We start from the raw sequence: 18,309 nt of genomic DNA on the forward strand, positions 1-18,309 counted from the left end.
GGGTATATCAGTGTTACAGTGAGGGGTGTGGGGTATATCAGTGTTACAGTGAGGGTGAGGGGTATATCAGTGTTACAGTGAGGGGTGTGGGGTATATCAGTGTTACAGTGAGGGAGTGTGGGTATATCAGTGTTACAGTGAGGGGTGAGGGGTATATCAGTGTTACAGTGAGGGGTGTGGGGTATATCAGTGTTACAGTGAGGGGTGTGGGGTATATCAGTGTTACAGTGAGGGGTGTGGGGTATATCAGTGTTACAGTGAGGGGGTGTGGGGTATATCAGTGTTACAGTGAGGGGTGTGGGGTATATCAGTGTTACAGTGAGGGGTGTGGGGTATATCAGTGTTACAGTGAGGGAGTGTGGGGTATATCAGTGTTACAGTGAGGGGGTGTGGGGTATATCAGTGTTACAGTGAGGGGTGTGGGGTATATCAGTGTTACAGTGAGGGGGTGTGGGGTATATCAGTGTTACAGTGAGGGGTGTGGGGTATATCAGTGTTACAGTGAGGGGGAGTGGGGTATATCAGTGTTACAGTGAGGGGGTGTGGGGTATATCAGTGTTACAGTGAGGGAGTGTGGGGTATATCAGTGTTACAGTGAGGGAGTGTGGGGTATATCAGTGTTACAGTGAGGGGTGTGGGGTATATCAGTGTTACAGTGAGGGAGTGTGGGGTATATCAGTGTTACAGTGAGGGGTGTGGGGTATATCAGTGTTACAGTGAGGGGTGTGGGGTATATCAGTGTTACAGTGAGGGGGTGTGGGGTATATCAGTGTTGCAGTGAGGGGGAGTGGGGTATATCAGTGTTACAGTGAGGGGTGTGGGGTATATCAGTGTTACAGTGAGGGGTGTGGGGTATATCAGTGTTACAGTGAGGGGTGTGGGGTATATCAGTGTTACAGTGAGGGGTGAGGGGTATATCAGTGTTACAGTGAGGGGTGAGGGGTGTGGGGTATATCGGAGGAGGGGGCGGGTCTTCTGTCTGCCTGAGCTCCAACAAAGACGGATTTCCCCTTTGGAAAGTGTTCTTTATTGAGACATCGATGGTCATTTGTCAATAATTCTGCTCCTGACTCCAGTGCGGAGGGAGATTGGAGCCGAGGATCCAGTGCGGAGGGAGATTGGAGCCGAGGATCCAGTGCGGAGGGAGATTGGAGCCGAGGATCCAGTGCGGAGGGAGATTGCAGCCGAGGATCCAGTGCGGAGGGAGATTGCAGCCGAGGATCCAGTGCGGAGGGAGATTGGAGCCGAGGATCCAGTGCGGAGGGAGATTGGAGCCGAGGATCCAGTGCGGAGGGAGATTGGAGCCGAGGATCCAGTGCGGAGGGAGATTGGAGCCGAGGATCCAGTGCGGAGGGAGATTGGAGCCGAGGATCCAGTGCGGAGGGAGATTGGAGCCGAGGATCCAGTGCGGAGGGAGATTGGAGCCGAGGATCCAGTCACCGGCTGCCTCCCGTCATGTGGGGGATCCTCCGTCGTCGGCTGTTCCCCCGCCCGCAGTCCATTCGGCCCCTTGCTCCGTCCGATCGCTGCAGGGAGACGCTCGCTCCCGGGTCGGAACCTTGCCGCGGGGGTTTTGCCCCCCTTCAGTGTCTGGTTCAGCGTTGCTCGTCCCGCTGCTCTTTGGCATCACGCCGAGCGCCGTCCCCGCCACTTCCCGCCCCCTCCTCTCGCAGGCCCTCGGGCAGCTCGATGCGCCCCCGCTTGGCGTAATGGCGGATCCGGGACTCCAGCCCCTCGCACGTCTGACGCTCCATCAGCCGCTTGTAGGTCCTGGGCCGCACCCCTTCCAGCAGGGTGTCCGATTGGCTCGCGATCTGGGGCTGGGTCCGGCCCCAGCCAATCAGGGTGCCCGTCTCGTCCGCTGGAATGAAAGGAAGCACAGGATGGGACCGTCTCTGGGGTCGCGACACCGTAACTCCGACCCCTCCCCCCGCTCCCCAACCCGGACTCCGACCCCTCCCCCCAACCCGGGACTCCGACCCCTCCCCCGCTCCCCCCCCCGGGACTCCGACCCCTCCCCCCACCGGGACCGGACTCCGACCCCTCCCCCCGCTCCCCCCCCCCCCCCGGGACTCCGACCCCTCTCCCCGGGACTCCGACCCCTCCCCCCCCCGGGACTCCGACCCCTCCCCCCCCCGGGACTCCGACCCCCTCCCCCCCCCGGGACTTCCGACCCCTCCCCCCCCCGGGACTCCGACCCCTCCCCCCCCCCGGGACTCCGACCCCTCCCCCCCCCGGGGACTCCGACCCCTCCCCCCCCGGGACTCCGACCCCTCCCCCACTCCCCCCACCCCCGGGACTCCGACCCCTCCCCCCACCGGGACCGGGACTCCGACCCCTCCCCCGCTCCCCCCCCCCCCCCGGGACTCCGACCCCTCCCCCCCCCGGGGACTCCGACCCCTCCCCCCCCGGGACTCCGACCCCTCCCCCCCCCGGGACTCCGACCCCTCCCCCGCTCCCCCCCACCCCAGGGACTCCGACCCCTCCCCCACTCCCCCCACCCCCGGGACTCCGACCCCTCCCCCGCTCCCCACCCCCGGGACTCCGACCCCTCCCCCGCTCCCCTCCCCCGGGACTCCGACCCCTCCACCAATGGGAACAGTTTCTCTCTATCTACTCTGTCTGGACCCTTCATGATTTTGAACACCTCGATCAAATCTCCTCGCAACCGTCTCTGTTCCAAGGAGAACAACCCCAGCTTCTCCAGTCTGTCCACGGAACTAAGTCCCTCATCCCTGGAATCATTCTGGTAAATCTCTTCTGCACCCTCTCTGAGACCTTCACATCTTCCCTAAAGTGCGGTGCCCAGAACTGGACACAATGCTCCAGTTGTGGCCGAACCAGTGTTTTATAAAGGTTCATCATGACTTCCTTGCTTTTGTACTCTCTGCCTCTATTTATAAATTATGTGGAGATGCCGGTGATGGACTGGGGTGGACAAATGTAAGGAATCTTACAACACCAGGTTATAGTCCAACAAATTTATTTAAATCACAAGCTTTCGGAGATTATCCCTTCGTCAGGTGAATGAGTGAAAGGTTCTCAAATCGCATATCTTATACTAGGCTGGGACACCATCACACCAATCAAAAGGTGCCGTTGTTATTCAAACAGGCCAGTCACGCCATCAAAGCTCTCAAGACCAACCGCAACATCGTCATCAAACCAGCGGACAAAGGAGGAGCCATCGTCATACAGAACAGAACGGACTATTGCAAAGAAGCATACCGACAACTGGACAACCAGGAACACTACAGACGGTTACCAAAGAACACACCCACCAGCTCAACAAACTGATCAAGACCTTCGATCCAGACCTTCAAAGCATCCTACGCACACTCATCCCACGTACTCCCCGCTGGGAGACTTCTACTGCCTCCCAAAGATACACAAAGCCAACACACCCGGACGTCCTATCGTATCAGGCAACGGACCCTGTGTGGGAACCTCTCTGGATACGTCGAGGGCATCCTGAAACCCATCGTACAGGGAACCCCCAGCTTCTGTCGCGACACTACAGACTTCCTACAAAAACTCAGTACCCACGGACCAGTTGAACCAGGAACACTTCTCACCACGATGGACGTCTCGGCACTCTACACCAGTATCCCCCACGATGACGGCATCGCTGCAACAGCATCAATACTCAACACCAACAACAGCCAATCTCCAGACGCCATCCTACAACTCATCCGCTTCATCCTGGATCACAATGTCTTCACCTTCGATAACCAGTTCTTTACCCAAACACACAGAACAGCCATGGGGACCAAATTCGCACCCCAATACGCCAACATTTTCATGCACAAGTTCGAGCAGGACTTCTTCACTGCACAAGACCTCCAACCAACACTATACACCAGATACATCGACGACATTTTCTTCCTATGGACCCACGGCGAAGAATCACTGAAGAGACTACACGATAACATCAACAAGTTCCATCCCACCATCAAACTCACCATGGACTACTCCTCAGAATCGGTTTCTTTCTTGGACACACAAATCTCCATCAAAGACGGGCGCCTCAGCACCTCACTCTACCGCAAGCCCACGGACAACCTCACGATGCTCCACTTTTCCAGCTTCCACCCTAACCACGTCAAAGAGGCCATCCCCTATGGACAGGCCCTACGAATACACAGCATCTGCTCAGACGAGGAGGAACGCGATGGACACCTACAGACGCTGAAAGACGCCCTCGTAAGAACGGGATATGACGCTCGACCTGTCGATCGACAGTTCCAACGGGCCACAGCGAAGAATCGCATAGACCCCCTCAGAAAACAAACACGGGACGCAACCAACAGAGTACCCTTCGTCGTCCAGTACTTCCCCGGAGCGGAGAAACTACACCATGTTCTCCGCAGCCTTCAACATGTCATCGATGACGACGAACACCTCGCTAAGGCCATCCCCACGCCTCCACTGCTCGCCTTTAAACAGCCAACCAACCTCAAACAAACCATCGTTCGCAGCAAATTACCCAGCCTTCAGGAGAACAGCGTCCACGACACCACACAACCCTGCCACGGCAACCTCTGCAAGACATGCCAGATCATCAACACAGATACCACCATCACACGAGAGGACACCACCCACCAGGTGCACGGTTCATACTCCTGTGACTCGGCCAACGTTGTCTACCTCATACGTTGCAGGAAAGGATGCCCCGGAGCATGGTACATTGGCGAGACCATGCAGACACTGCGACAACGGATGAACGGACACCGCACAACAATCACCAGACAGGAGGGTTCCCTCCCAGTCGGGGAACACTTCAGCAGTCAAGGACATTCAGCCACCGATCTTCGGGTAAGCGTTCTCCAAGGCGGCCTTCGTGACACACGACAACGCAAAATCGTCGGGCAGAAGTTGATAGCCAAGTTCCGCACCCATGAGGACGGCCTCAACCGGGATCTTGGGTTCATGTCACGCTACACGTTACCCCACCAGCAAAAAGGGGAAAAAAAAGTTATGTTTTTAATATTCTCTCTCTCTCTCTCTCTCTCTGCCATTTGGGTTTCTTTCTTTCTGTCTGTCTGTGTAATTGACACAATGTACATCCAGTGTCCTGGGACGTGCTGTTCTCCGTGACTGGCCTGTTTGAATAACAACGACACCTTTTGATTGGTGTGATGCTGTCCCAGCCTAGTATAAGATATGCGATTTGAGAACCTTTTCATTCATTCATCTGACGAAGGGGATAATCTCCGAAAGCTTGTGATTTTAAAATAAATTTGTTGGACTATAACCTGGTGTTGTAAGATTCCTTACATCTATTTATAAAGCCCAGGATCCAGTCTGCTTTTTTAACCACTTTCTCAACCTGCCCTGCCACCTTCAACGATTTGTGTACATATACCCCCAGATCTCTCTGTTCCTGTACCCCTTTTAGAATTGTGCCCTCTAGTTTATATTGCCTCTCCTCGTTCTTCCCACCCAAATGTATCACTTCGCATTTTTCTGTGTAAACTTCATCTGCCACGTGTCCGCCCATTCCACCAGCCTGTCTATCTCCTCTTGAAGTCTATTACTATCCTCCTCACTGTTCACTACACTTCCAAGTTTTGTGTCATCTGCAAATTTAGAAATTGTGCCCTGTCCACCCAAGTCCAAGTCTACGGAGAACAACCCCAGCTTCTCCAGTCTATCCACGTAACTGGGGTCCCTCATCCCTGGAATCATTCTGGTAAATCTCTTCTGCACCCTCTCTAAGGCCTTCACATCTTTCCTAAAGTGCGGTGCCCAGAATTGGCCACCATACTCCAGCTGGGGCCGAACCCAGTGTTTTATAAACTCCTTTTAACCTTGGCCCTGCCCTGGGAAAGCCTCGTGCTCAGCCTCTCCCTCCCCTGGGGTTATGGGGACCCTCCACCTCCCTGCCTCCGGCTCCCCGGGGTACGGTACCTGATGTCTCGTGGCTCGGTGCCTGGCCCAGTCCCTGGAGCATGGTGTACAGGATCTGGGTTTTGATGGCCTGGCTCGTCCACATGGCCTGCAGGTGAGTCACGTTGAAGGCCTGAACCTCCGGGTCGAAGATCCACTCCAGGTTTTCGTAGGCACAGTCGTACAACACCAGGGGATAATCGACAGCCATACTGGAGAGGGGGGGGGGGGGGGGGGAGGGGAAAGAGAGAGAGAGAGAGACGTGAGGAAAAATGTAAACAATGGAGCAAAGATACTGTATCCGGGGACACTTCCTGTCAACACGGTTTTATGAAAGGGAAATCGTGTTTGACAAATTTATTAGAGTTTTTTGAGGATGTAATGAGCAGGGGAGATAAAGGGGAACCAGTGGGTGTGGTATATTTGGATTTTCAAAAGGCATTCGATAAGGTGCCACATAAAAGGTTGTTACACCAGATAAGGGCTCATGGGATTGGGTGTAATATATTAACATGGATAGAGGATTGGTTAACAGAGAGTAGGGATAAACGGGTCATTCTCAGGTTGGCAGGCTGTAACTAGTGGGGTGTCGCAGGGATCAGTGCTCGGGCCTCAGCTATTTACAATCTATATTAATGAATTAGATGAAGGGACCGAGTGTAATGTATCCAAGTTTGCTGATGATACAAAGTTAGGTGGGAAAGTAAGCTGTGAGGAGGACACAAAGAGTCTGCAAAGGGATATCGACAGGTTAAGTGAGTGGGTGAGAAGGTGTCAGATGGAGTGAAATGTGGGGAAATGTGAGGTTATTTACTTTGGGAGGAAGAATAGAAAAACAGAATATTTTTTAAATGGTGAGAAACTATTAAATGTTGGTGTTCAGAGAGATTTGGATGTCCTTGTACACAAAACACAAAAAGTTAACATGCAGGTACAGCAAGCAATTAGGAAGGGAAATGGTATGTTGGCCTTTATTACAAGGGGGTTGGAGTACAAGAGTAAGGAAGTCTTACTACAATTGTACAGGGTTTTGGTGAGACCTCACCTGGAGTACTGTGTACAGTTTTGATCTCCTTATCTAAGGAAGGATATACTTGCCTTGGAGGCGGTGCAACGAAGGTTCACTGGATTGATTCCTGGGATGAGAGGGTTGTCCTATGAGGAGAGATTGAGTAGAATGGGCCGAGACTCTCTGGAATTTAGAAGAATGAGAGGTGATCTCATTGAAACATAGAAGATTCTGAGGGGGCTTCACAGGGTCGATGCTGAGAGATTGATTCCCCTGACTGGAGAGTCTAGAACGAGGGGGAATAGTCTCAGGATAAGGGGTCGGCCATTCAGGACTGAGATGAGGAGGAATTTCTTCACTCAGAGGGTGGTGAATCTTTGGAATTCTCTCCCCCAGAGGGCTGTGATGCTCAGTCATTGAGTATATTCGAGGCTGAGATCGATAGATTTTTGGACTCTCGGGGAATCAAGGGATATGGGGATCGGGGGGGAAAGTGGAGTTGAGGTGGAAGATCGGCCATGATCTGATTGAATGGTGGAGCAGGCTCGAGGGGCCGAATGGCCTACTCCTGCTCCTATTTCTTATCTTCTTACGTACTAAACTGCACTTCCTGTTGTCACATTTCCCTCTCCCATCCCTATTTTGAATTCCCATGGCCCTCACTTATAACAGGAACTGTCCGTGTAAAACGTGTCCAGCTGCAATTAGGCTGCAGCCAGAGGTGGCGCCGCAGTTCCTCGGCCAAGGGACTGGACAGGTCAGGGGTGCGGGTCGGACCAGGGGTCACCCTCTCGCCTCTGAGTCAGAAGGCCGTGGGTTCGAGCCCCACACACTCCAGAGACTCGAGAACCATAATCCAGGCCGACACTCCCAGTATCAGTACTGAGGGAGCGCCGCACTGTCGGAGGGTCAGTACTGAGGGAGCGCCGCACTGTCGGAGGGTCAGTACTGAGGGAGCGCAGCACTGTCGGAGGGTCAGTACTGAGGGAGCGCCGCACTGTCGGAGGGTCAGTACTGAGGGAGCGCCGCACTGTCGGAGGGTCAGTACTGAGGGAGCGCCTCACTGTCGGAGGGTCAGTACTGAGGGAGCGCCGCACTGTCGGAGGGTCAGTACTGAGGGAGCGCCGCACTGTCGGAGGGTCAGTACTGAGGGAGCGCCGCACTGTCGGAGGGTCAGTACTGAGGGAGCGCCGCACTGTCGGAGGGTCAGTACTGAGGGAGCGCCGCACTGTCGGAGGGTCAGTACAGAGGGAGCGCCGCACTGTCGGAGGGTCAGTACTGAGGGAGCGCCGCACTGTCGGAGGGTCAGTACTGAGGGAGCGCCGCACTGTCGGAGGGTCAGTACTGAGGGAGCGCCGCACTGTCGGAGGGTCAGTACTGAGGGAGCGCCGCACTGTCGGAGGGTCAGTACTGAGGGAGCGCCGCACTGTCGGAGGGTCAGTACTGAGGGAGCGCCGCACTGTCGGAGGGTCAGTACTGAGGGAGCGCCGCACTGTCGGAGGGTCAGTACTGAGGGAGCGCCGCACTGTCGGAGGGTCAGTACTGAGGGAGCGCCGCACTGTCGGAGGGTCAGTACTGAGGGAGCGCCGCACTGTCGGAGGGTCAGTACTGAGGGAGCGCCGCACTGTCGGAGGGTCAGTACTGAGGGAGCGCCGCACTGTCGGAGGGTCAGTACTGAGGGAGCGCCGCACTGTCGGAGGGTCAGTACTGAGGGAGCGCCGCACTGTCGGAGGGTCAGTACTGAGGGAGCGCCGCACTGTCGGAGGGTCAGTACTGAGGGAGCGCCGCACTGTCGGAGGGTCAGTACTGAGGGAGCGCCGCACTGTCGGAGGGTCAGTACTGAGGGAGCGCCGCACTGTCGGAGGGTCAGTACTGAGGGAGCGCCGCACTGTCGGAGGGTCAGTACTGAGGGAGCGCCGCACTGTCGGAGGGTCAGTACTGAGGGAGCGCCGCACTGTCGGAGGGTCAGTACTGAGGGAGCGCCGCACTGTCGGAGGGTCAGTACTGAGGGAGCGCCGCACTGTCGGAGGGTCAGTACTGAGGGAGCGCCGCACTGTCGGAGGGTCAGTACTGAGGGAGCGCCGCACTGTCGGAGGGTCAGTACTGAGGGAGCGCCTCACTGTCGGAGGGTCAGTACTGAGGGAGCGCCGCACTGTCGGAGGGTCAGTACTGAGGGAGCGCCGCACTGTCGGAGGGTCAGTACTGAGGGAGCGCCGCACTGTCGGAGGGTCAGTACTGAGGGAGCGCCGCACTGTCGGAGGGTCAGTACTGAGGGAGCGCCGCACTGTCGGAGGGTCAGTACAGAGGGAGCGCCGCACTGTCGGAGGGTCAGTACTGAGGGAGCGCCGCACTGTCGGAGGGTCAGTACTGAGGGAGCGCCGCACTGTCGGAGGGTCAGTACTGAGGGAGCGCCGCACTGTCGGAGGGTCAGTACTGAGGGAGCGCCGCACTGTCGGAGGGTCAGTACTGAGGGAGCGCCGCACTGTCGGAGGGTCAGTACTGAGGGAGCGCCGCACTGTCGGAGGGTCAGTACTGAGGGAGCGCCGCACTGTCGGAGGGTCAGTACTGAGGGAGCGCCGCACTGTCGGAGGGTCAGTACTGAGGGAGCGCCGCACTGTCGGAGGGTCAGTACTGAGGGAGCGCCGCACTGTCGGAGGGTCAGTACTGAGGGAGCGCCGCACTGTCGGAGGGTCAGTACTGAGGGAGCGCCGCACTGTCGGAGGGTCAGTACTGAGGGAGCGCCGCACTGTCGGAGGGTCAGTACTGAGGGAGCGCCGCACTGTCGGAGGGTCAGTACTGAGGGAGCGCCGCACTGTCGGAGGGTCAGTACTGAGGGAGCGCCGCACTGTCGGAGGGTCAGTACTGAGGGAGCGCCGCACTGTCGGAGGGTCAGTACTGAGGGAGCGCCGCACTGTCGGAGGGTCAGTACTGAGGGAGCGCCGCACTGTCGGAGGGTCAGTACTGAGGGAGCGCCGCACTGTCGGAGGGTCAGTACTGAGGGAGCGCCGCACTGTCGGAGGGTCAGTACTGAGGGAGCGCCGCACTGTCGGAGGGTCAGTACTGAGGGAGCGCCGCACTGTCGGAGGGTCAGTACTGAGGGAGCGCCGCACTGTCGGACGTGTCGTTTTTCAGATTAGCGGCGGTCTCGCACAGAAAATTAGAGCCAGGCCGTTCAGGGGGCGATGTCACGAAGCATTTCTTCACACAAAGGGGAGTGGAAATCTGGAACTCTCTACCCGCCAAAAGCTGTGGATGCTGGGGGTCAGTTCGAGGATGAGATGGGGAGATTATTGTTGGGTATCAAGGGATATGGAGCTAAGGTGGGTAAATAGGGTCAGGATACAGATCAGCCATGATCTAATTGAGTAGCGGAACTGGCTCGAGGGGCTGAACGGCCTCGTCCTGTACCTCTGACCGGGGGTCGGTGGGGGGGGTGTTCACCGACCTGTACTGGGGTTTCCGGGGATTCCTCTCCACGTCCAGCAGCTCGTCGATGACCTCGGGACCCTCCAGGCGCTGGCCCACCAGGAGCAGGACGGCGGCCATGCAGCGCACCTGGTGGTACAGGAAGGCCTGGGCCCGCACCTCGAACAGGCACATCCCGTAGGGGGAGGAAGGGCCCTCTCCTCCCCCCGCCTCCGCCTCCACCGGCCCCACCCTGGCCAGCAGCACCCTGCGGCGGAAGCTCAGCACCCCGTTGGCCACGTCCATCTTGCAGAGGTTGCGGAAGTCGTGCGTCCCCTCCAGCCGCCGGGCCGCCTGGTCCATCAGCCCCAGGTCCAGGCCCGAGCCCGGGAAGAAGTAGCGGTAGGTGCGGTGCAGGCAGCTGAAGCGGGCGCTGAAGCCCTCCTGGGCCGGGGCCCAGGCCAGGGCCCGGATGTCGGGCGGCAGCACCCGGTTCAGCATGTGGGTGTAGCGGAGCTCTTCGGCCTGGTCAGGCGTCGCCGCGCCACCCTCCCTCAGCTTCGAGCGCAGGTCCAGGGATATCACCTGCATGGAGGAACGGGGAGAAGAAAGTGATCAGCGGACGGTCTCGCACGGAAGTGTTAACCGCACCCCCCCCCCCCCACTCCTGCCCCCATTGGGACATTCCGTCCTGGGAGGCGTCGTCACACACACAAACCCAGTCAGCGGACAGAAACCCGCTCCCACCTGCCCGAAGGCGCTGACCCCCTTGTCGGTCCGGCCGCTCCGCTGGTAGTTGGCCGTCTGCCTGCTCTCCACCAGCCGGGTCTTGGCGAGGGCCTCGAACAGCCTCTCCTCCACTGTGTTGCGGGTGTTCTCCTGGCTGGCGAAGCCCTGGTAACCCCAGCCCAGGTAGGCGATCCTCAGCGCCACCCGGCGCCGGCTGTGCTGGCTGAAGTCGAAGGGCCGCTGGCGCCGAGCGGCCTTGGGGGGGCGCTGAGCGGCTCCGCCACGGGGACCTCCGCCAGGGGGACACTGTGAAACTCCGTCCTGGGGACCTCCGCTGGGGGGACACTGAATGGCTTCGTCCTCGGGACCTCCGCCGGAGGGACATTGAGCGGCTACGCCCTGGGGATCTCTGCTGGAGGGGCACTGAGACGCTCCGTCCTGGCGACCTCCGCTGGGGGGGCACTGAGAAGCTCCGCCATGGGGACCTCCGCCGGAGGGACACTGAGCGACTACGTTCTGGGGACCTCTGCTGGGGGGACAGTGAGGGGCTCCGCCCTGGGGACCTCCGCTGGGGGGACACTGAGCGGCTCCGCCCTGGGGACCTCCGCTGGAGGGACACTGAGCGGCTCCGCCCTGGGGACCTCCGCTGGGGGGACACTGAGCGGCTCGGCCCTGGGGACCTCCGCTGGGGGGACACTGAGCGGCTCGGCCCTGGGGACCTCCGCTGGGGGGACAGTGAGCGGCTCCGCCCTGGGGACCTCCGCTGGGGGGACACTGAGCGGCTCCGCACTGGGGCTGCGCTGCCATTGGAAGCTCCGGGAAGCGCAGACGGGGGGAAATTTGTATAAAACCCGCGGCCCGTCATTCACGGCCACCACAGGCCGCCGCCATACTGCATCCGGTGTGACGATTAAGGGCTTCCGGCCCGATAACGGAAGTGACGCGTAGACCCAGTGGCCTGCTGGGAGTTGCAGTCCGCTGTGTTTTTGGCGGTTTTCTGGCCCGCGGGGTTTCCGGGTCCCGGACACACGGGACATTCACCGCCAGAAACCGCGCATGCTCCAGGAAACGCGCACTGCGCCTGCGCAGAGCGAATGACAGCGCCGCCTGAGGTGGGAGACCGGAACTACAGGAAAAGAAAGAGGAAAAAATCAGAGAGTCAATGATCAGAGTCAATGATCAGAGTCAATGATCAGAGAGAGTCAATGATCAGAGTCAATGATCAGAGTCAATGATCACAGTCAATGATCAGAGAGAGTCAATGATCAGAGTCAATGATCAGAGAGAGTCAATGATCAGAGTCAATGATCAGAGTCAATGATCAGAGTCAATGATCACAGTCAATGATCAGAGAGAGTCAATGATCAGAGAGAGTCAATGATCAGAGTCAATGATCAGAGAGAGTCAATGATCAGAGTCAATGATCAGAGAGAGTCAATGATCAGAGAGAGTCAATGATCAGAGTCAATGATCAGAGTCAATGATCAGAGTCAATGATCAGAGTCAATGATCAGAGAGAGTCAATGATCAGAGAGAGTCAATGATCAGAGTCAATGATCAGAGTCAATGATCAGAGTCAATGATCAGAGAGAGTCAATGATCAGAGTCAATGATCAGAGAGAGTCAATGATCAGAGTCAATGATCAGAGTCAATGATCAGAGTCAATGATCAGAGAGAGTCAATGATCAGAGTCAATGATCAGAGAGAGTCAATGATCAGAGAGAGTCAATGATCAGAGAGAGTCAATGATCAGAGAGAGTCATTGATCAGAGAGAGTCAATGATCAGAGTCAATGGTCAGAGTCAATGGTCAGAGTCAATGATCAGAGAGAGTCAATGATCAGAGTCAATGATCAGAGAGAGTCAATGATCAGAGTCAATGATCAGAGAGAGTCAATGATCAGAGTCAATGATCAGAGAGAGTCAATTATCAGAGTCAATGATCAGAGTCAATGATCAGAGTCAATGATCAGAGAGATTCAATGATCAGAGTCAATGATCAGAGAGAGTCAATGATCAGAGAGAGTCAATGATCAGAGTCAATGATCAGAGAGATTCAATGATCAGAGTCAATGATCAGAGAGAGTCAATGATCAGAGTCAATGATCAGAGAGAGTCAATGATCAGAGTCAATGATCAGAGTCAATGATCAGAGAGAGTCAATGATCAGAGTCAATGATCAGAGTCAATGATCAGAGAGAGTCAATGATCAGAGAGAGTCAATGATCAGAGAGAGTCAATGATCAGAGAGATTCAATGATCAGAGTCAATGATCAGAGAGAGTCAATGATCAGAGTCAATGATCAGAGAGAGTCAATGATCAGAGTCAATGATCAGAGAGAGTCAATGATCAGAGAGAGTCAATGATCAGAGAGAGTCAATGATCAGAGTCAATGATCAGAGAGAGTCAATGATCAGAGTCAATGATCAGAGAGATTCAATGATCAGTGTCAATGATCAGAGTCAATGATCAGAGAGAGTCAATGATCAGAGTCAATGATCAGAGAGAGTCAATGATCAGAGTCAATGATCAGAGAGAGTCAATGATCAGAGTCAATGATCAGAGAGAGTCAATGATCAGAGTCAATGATCAGAGAGATTCAATGATCAGTGTCAATGATCAGAGTCAATGATCAGAGAGAGTCAATGATCAGAGTCAATGATCAGAGAGAGTCAATGATCAGAGTCAATGATCAGAGAGAGTCAATGATCAGAGTCAATGATCAGAGAGAGTCAATGATCAGAGTCAATGATCAGAGAGAGTCAATGATCAGAGTCAATGATCAGAGAGAGTCAATGATCAGAGAGAGTCAATGATCAGAGTCAATGATCAGAGAGAGTCAATGATCAGAGAGAGTTAATGATCAGAGTCAATGATCAGAGAGAGTCAATGATCAGAGAGAGTTAATGATCAGAGTCAATGATCAGAGAGAGTCAATGATCAGAGTCAATGATCAGAGAGAGTCAATGATCAGAGAGAGTCAATGATCAGAGTCAATGATCATAGTCAATGATCAGAGAGAGTCAATGATCAGGGAGAGTCAATGATCAGGGAGAGTCAATGATCAGAGTCAATGATCAGAGAGAATCAATGATCAGAGAGAGTCAATGATCAGGGAGAGTCAATGATCAGAGTCAATGATCAGAGTCAATGATCAGAGAGAGTCAATGAGCAGAGAGAGTCAATGATCAGAGAGAGTTAATGATCAGAGTCAATGATCGGAGTCAATGATCAGAGAGAGTCAATGATCAGAGAGAGTCAATGATCAGAGAGAGTCAATGATCAGAGAGACTCAATGATCAGAGAGAGTCAATGATCAGAGAGAGTCAATGATCAGAGAGACTCAATGATCAGAGTCAATGATCAGAGAGAGTCAATGATCAGAGTCAATGATCAGAGTCAATGATCAGAGAGAGTCAATGATCAGAGAGAGTCAATGATCAGAGTCAATGATCAGAGAGAGTCAATGATCAGAGTGAGTCAATGATCAGAGTGAGTCAATGATCAGAGTCAATGATCAGAGAGAGTCAATGATCAGAGTCAATGATCAGAGAGAGTCAATGATCAGAGTCAATGATCAGAGTCAATGATCAGAGAGAGTCAATGATCAGAGTCAATGATCAGAGAGAGTCAATGATCAGAGTCAATGATCAGAGAGATTCAATGATCAGAGTCAATGATCAGAGAGAGTCAATGATCAGAGTCAATGATCAGAGAGAGTCAATGATCAGAGAGAGTCAATGATCAGAGTCAATGATCAGAGTCAATGATCAGAGAGATTCAATGATCAGAGTCAATGATCAGAGTCAATGATCAGAGTCAATGATCAGAGAGTGTCAATGATCAGAGTCAATGATCAGAGAGAGTCAATGATCAGAGTCAATGATCAGAGAGATTCAATGATCAGAGTCAATGATCAGAGAGAGTCAATGATCAGAGTCAATGATCAGAGAGATTCAATGATCAGAGTCAATGATCAGAGAGAGTCAATGATCAGAGTCAATGATCAGAGAGAGTCAATGATCAGAGAGAGTCAATGATCAGAGTCAATGATCAGAGTCAATGATCAGAGAGATTCAATGATCAGAGTCAATGATCAGAGTCAATGATCAGAGTCAAAGATCAGAGAGAGTCAATGATCAGAGAGATTCAATGATCAGAGTCAATGATCAGAGTCAATGATCAGAGAGAGTCAATGATCAGAGTCAATGATCAGAGAGAGTCAATGATCAGAGAGAGTCAATGATCAGAGTCAATGATCAGAGTCAATGATCAGAGAGATTCAATGATCAGAGTCAATGATCAGAGTCAATGATCAGAGTCAATGATCAGAGAGAGTCAATGAGCAGAGAGAGTCAATGATCGGAGTCAATGATCAGAGAGAGTCAATGAGCAGAGAGAGTCAATGATCGGAGTCAATGATCAGAGAGAGTCAATGAGCAGAGAGAGTCAATGAGCAGAGAGAGTCAATGATCGGAGTCAATGATCAGAGAGAGTCAATGAGCAGAGAGAGTCAATGAGCAGAGAGAGTCAATGATCGGAGTCAATGATCAGAGAGAGTCAATGAGCAGAGAGAGTCAATGAGCAGAGTCATTGATCAGAGAGATTCAATGATCAGAGTCAATGATCAGAGTCAATGATCAGAGAGAGTCAATGATCAGAGTCATTGATCAGAGTCAATGATCAGAGAGAGTCAATGATCAGAGTCAATGATCAGAGTCAATGATCAGAGAGAGTCAATGATCAGATTCAATGATCAGAGTCAATGATCAGAGTCAATGATCAGAGTCAATGATCAGAGTCAATGATCAGAGAGAGTCAATGATCAGAGTCATTGATCAGAGTCAATGATCAGAGAGTCAATGATCAGAGTAAATGATCAGAGTCAATGATCAGAGAGAGTCAATGATCAGAGAGACTCAATGATCAGAGTCAATGATCAGAGAGAGTCAATGATCAGAGTCAATGATCAGAGTCAATGATCAGAGAGAGTCAATGATCAGAGAGAGTCAATGATCAGAGTCAATGATCAGAGAGAGTCAATGATCAGAGTGAGTCAATGATCAGAGTGAGTCAATGATCAGAGTCAATGATCAGAGAGAGTCAATGATCAGAGTCAATGATCAGAGAGAGTCAATGATCAGAGTCAATGATCAGAGTCAATGATCAGAGAGAGTCAATGATCAGAGTCAATGATCAGAGAGAGTCAATGATCAGAGTCAATGATCAGAGAGATTCAATGATCAGAGTCAATGATCAGAGAGAGTCAATGATCAGAGTCAATGATCAGAGAGAGTCAATGATCAGAGAGAGTCAATGATCAGAGTCAATGATCAGAGTCAATGATCAGAGAGATTCAATGATCAGAGTCAATGATCAGAGTCAATGATCAGAGTCAATGATCAGAGAGTGTCAATGATCAGAGTCAATGATCAGAGAGAGTCAATGATCAGAGTCAATGATCAGAGAGATTCAATGATCAGAGTCAATGATCAGAGAGAGTCAATGATCAGAGTCAATGATCAGAGAGATTCAATGATCAGAGTCAATGATCAGAGAGAGTCAATGATCAGAGTCAATGATCAGAGAGAGTCAATGATCAGAGAGAGTCAATGATCAGAGTCAATGATCAGAGTCAATGATCAGAGAGATTCAATGATCAGAGTCAATGATCAGAGTCAATGATCAGAGTCAAAGATCAGAGAGAGTCAATGATCAGAGAGATTCAATGATCAGAGTCAATGATCAGAGTCAATGATCAGAGAGAGTCAATGATCAGAGTCAATGATCAGAGAGAGTCAATGATCAGAGAGAGTCAATGATCAGAGTCAATGATCAGAGTCAATGATCAGAGAGATTCAATGATCAGAGTCAATGATCAGAGTCAATGATCAGAGTCAATGATCAGAGAGAGTCAATGAGCAGAGAGAGTCAATGATCGGAGTCAATGATCAGAGAGAGTCAATGAGCAGAGAGAGTCAATGATCGGAGTCAATGATCAGAGAGAGTCAATGAGCAGAGAGAGTCAATGAGCAGAGAGAGTCAATGATCGGAGTCAATGATCAGAGAGAGTCAATGAGCAGAGAGAGTCAATGAGCAGAGAGAGTCAATGATCGGAGTCAATGATCAGAGAGAGTCAATGAGCAGAGAGAGTCAATGAGCAGAGTCATTGATCAGAGAGATTCAATGATCAGAGTCAATGATCAGAGTCAATGATCAGAGAGAGTCAATGATCAGAGTCATTGATCAGAGTCAATGATCAGAGAGAGTCAATGATCAGAGTCAATGATCAGAGTCAATGATCAGAGAGAGTCAATGATCAGATTCAATGATCAGAGTCAATGATCAGAGTCAATGATCAGAGTCAATGATCAGAGTCAATGATCAGAGAGAGTCAATGATCAGAGTCATTGATCAGAGTCAATGATCAGAGAGTCAATGATCAGAGTCAATGATCAGAGTCAATGATCAGAGAGAGTCAATGATCAGAGAGAGTCAATGATCAGAGTCAATGATCAGAGTCAATGATCAGAGAGAGTCAATGATCAGAGAGAGTCAATGATCAGAGTCAATGATCAGAGAGAGTCAATGATCAGAGTGAGTCAATGATCAGAGTGAGTCAATGATCAGAGTCAATGATCAGAGAGAGTCAATGATCAGAGTCAATGATCAGAGAGAGTCAATGATCAGAGTCAATGATCAGAGTCAATGATCAGAGAGAGTCAATGATCAGAGTCAATGATCAGAGAGAGTCAATGATCAGAGTCAATGATCAGAGAGATTCAATGATCAGAGTCAATGATCAGAGAGAGTCAATGATCAGAGTCAATGATCAGAGAGAGTCAATGATCAGAGAGAGTCAATGATCAGAGTCAATGATCAGAGTGAATGATCAGAGAGATTCAATGATCAGAGTCAATGATCAGAGTCAATGATCAGAGTCAATGATCAGAGAGAGTCAATGATCAGAGTCAATGATCAGAGAGAGTCAATGATCAGAGTCAATGATCAGAGAGATTCAATGATCAGAGTCAATGATCAGAGAGAGTCAATGATCAGAGTCAATGATCAGAGAGATTCAATGATCAGAGTCAATGATCAGAGAGAGTCAATGATCAGAGTCAATGATCAGAGAGAGTCAATGATTAGAGAGAGTCAATGATCAGAATCAATGATCAGAGTCAATGATCAGAGAGATTCAATGATCAGAGTCAATGATCAGAGTCAATGATCAGAGTCAATGATCAGAGAGAGTCAATGATCAGAGAGATTCAAT

The 18,309-nt window shown here is 52.3% G+C and overlaps 1 protein-coding gene across 1 annotated transcript; it reads right to left on the minus strand.

The window, feature by feature from the left end:
- Window positions 1-372: 372 nt before the first annotated feature.
- On the minus strand, window positions 373-11,942 carry pus3 (pseudouridylate synthase 3). Its single transcript, XM_067980816.1, has 4 exons — window positions 11,051-11,942; window positions 10,344-10,888; window positions 5,911-6,101; window positions 373-1,861 (listed from the first exon to the last, which is right to left on the minus strand). Exons 1-4 carry the CDS (start codon window positions 11,837-11,839, stop codon window positions 1,596-1,598), a joined length of 1,791 nt encoding a protein of 596 aa, XP_067836917.1. The 5' UTR covers window positions 11,840-11,942; the 3' UTR covers window positions 373-1,595.
- Window positions 11,943-18,309: the final 6,367 nt, after the last annotated feature.

Source organism: Heptranchias perlo, unplaced genomic scaffold (assembly GCF_035084215.1).
Source record: "Heptranchias perlo isolate sHepPer1 unplaced genomic scaffold, sHepPer1.hap1 HAP1_SCAFFOLD_620, whole genome shotgun sequence".
NCBI classification, from domain to species: domain Eukaryota; kingdom Metazoa; phylum Chordata; class Chondrichthyes; order Hexanchiformes; family Hexanchidae; genus Heptranchias; species Heptranchias perlo.

Excerpts from the sequence above, each read along its gene's own strand:
- pus3 (XM_067980816.1), bottom strand. The coding sequence starts at position 11,839 with ATGGCAGCGCAGCCCCAGTGCGGAGCCGCTCAGTGTCCCCCCAGCGGA. Across the intron at positions 6,102-10,343 it reads CCCCGGAAACCCCAGTACAG|TATGGCTGTCGATTATCCCC; the intron begins GTCGGTGAACAC and ends CCCCCTCTCCAG. Across the intron at positions 1,862-5,910 it reads ACCGAGCCACGAGACATCAG|CGGACGAGACGGGCACCCTG; the intron begins GTACCGTACCCC and ends CTTTCATTCCAG.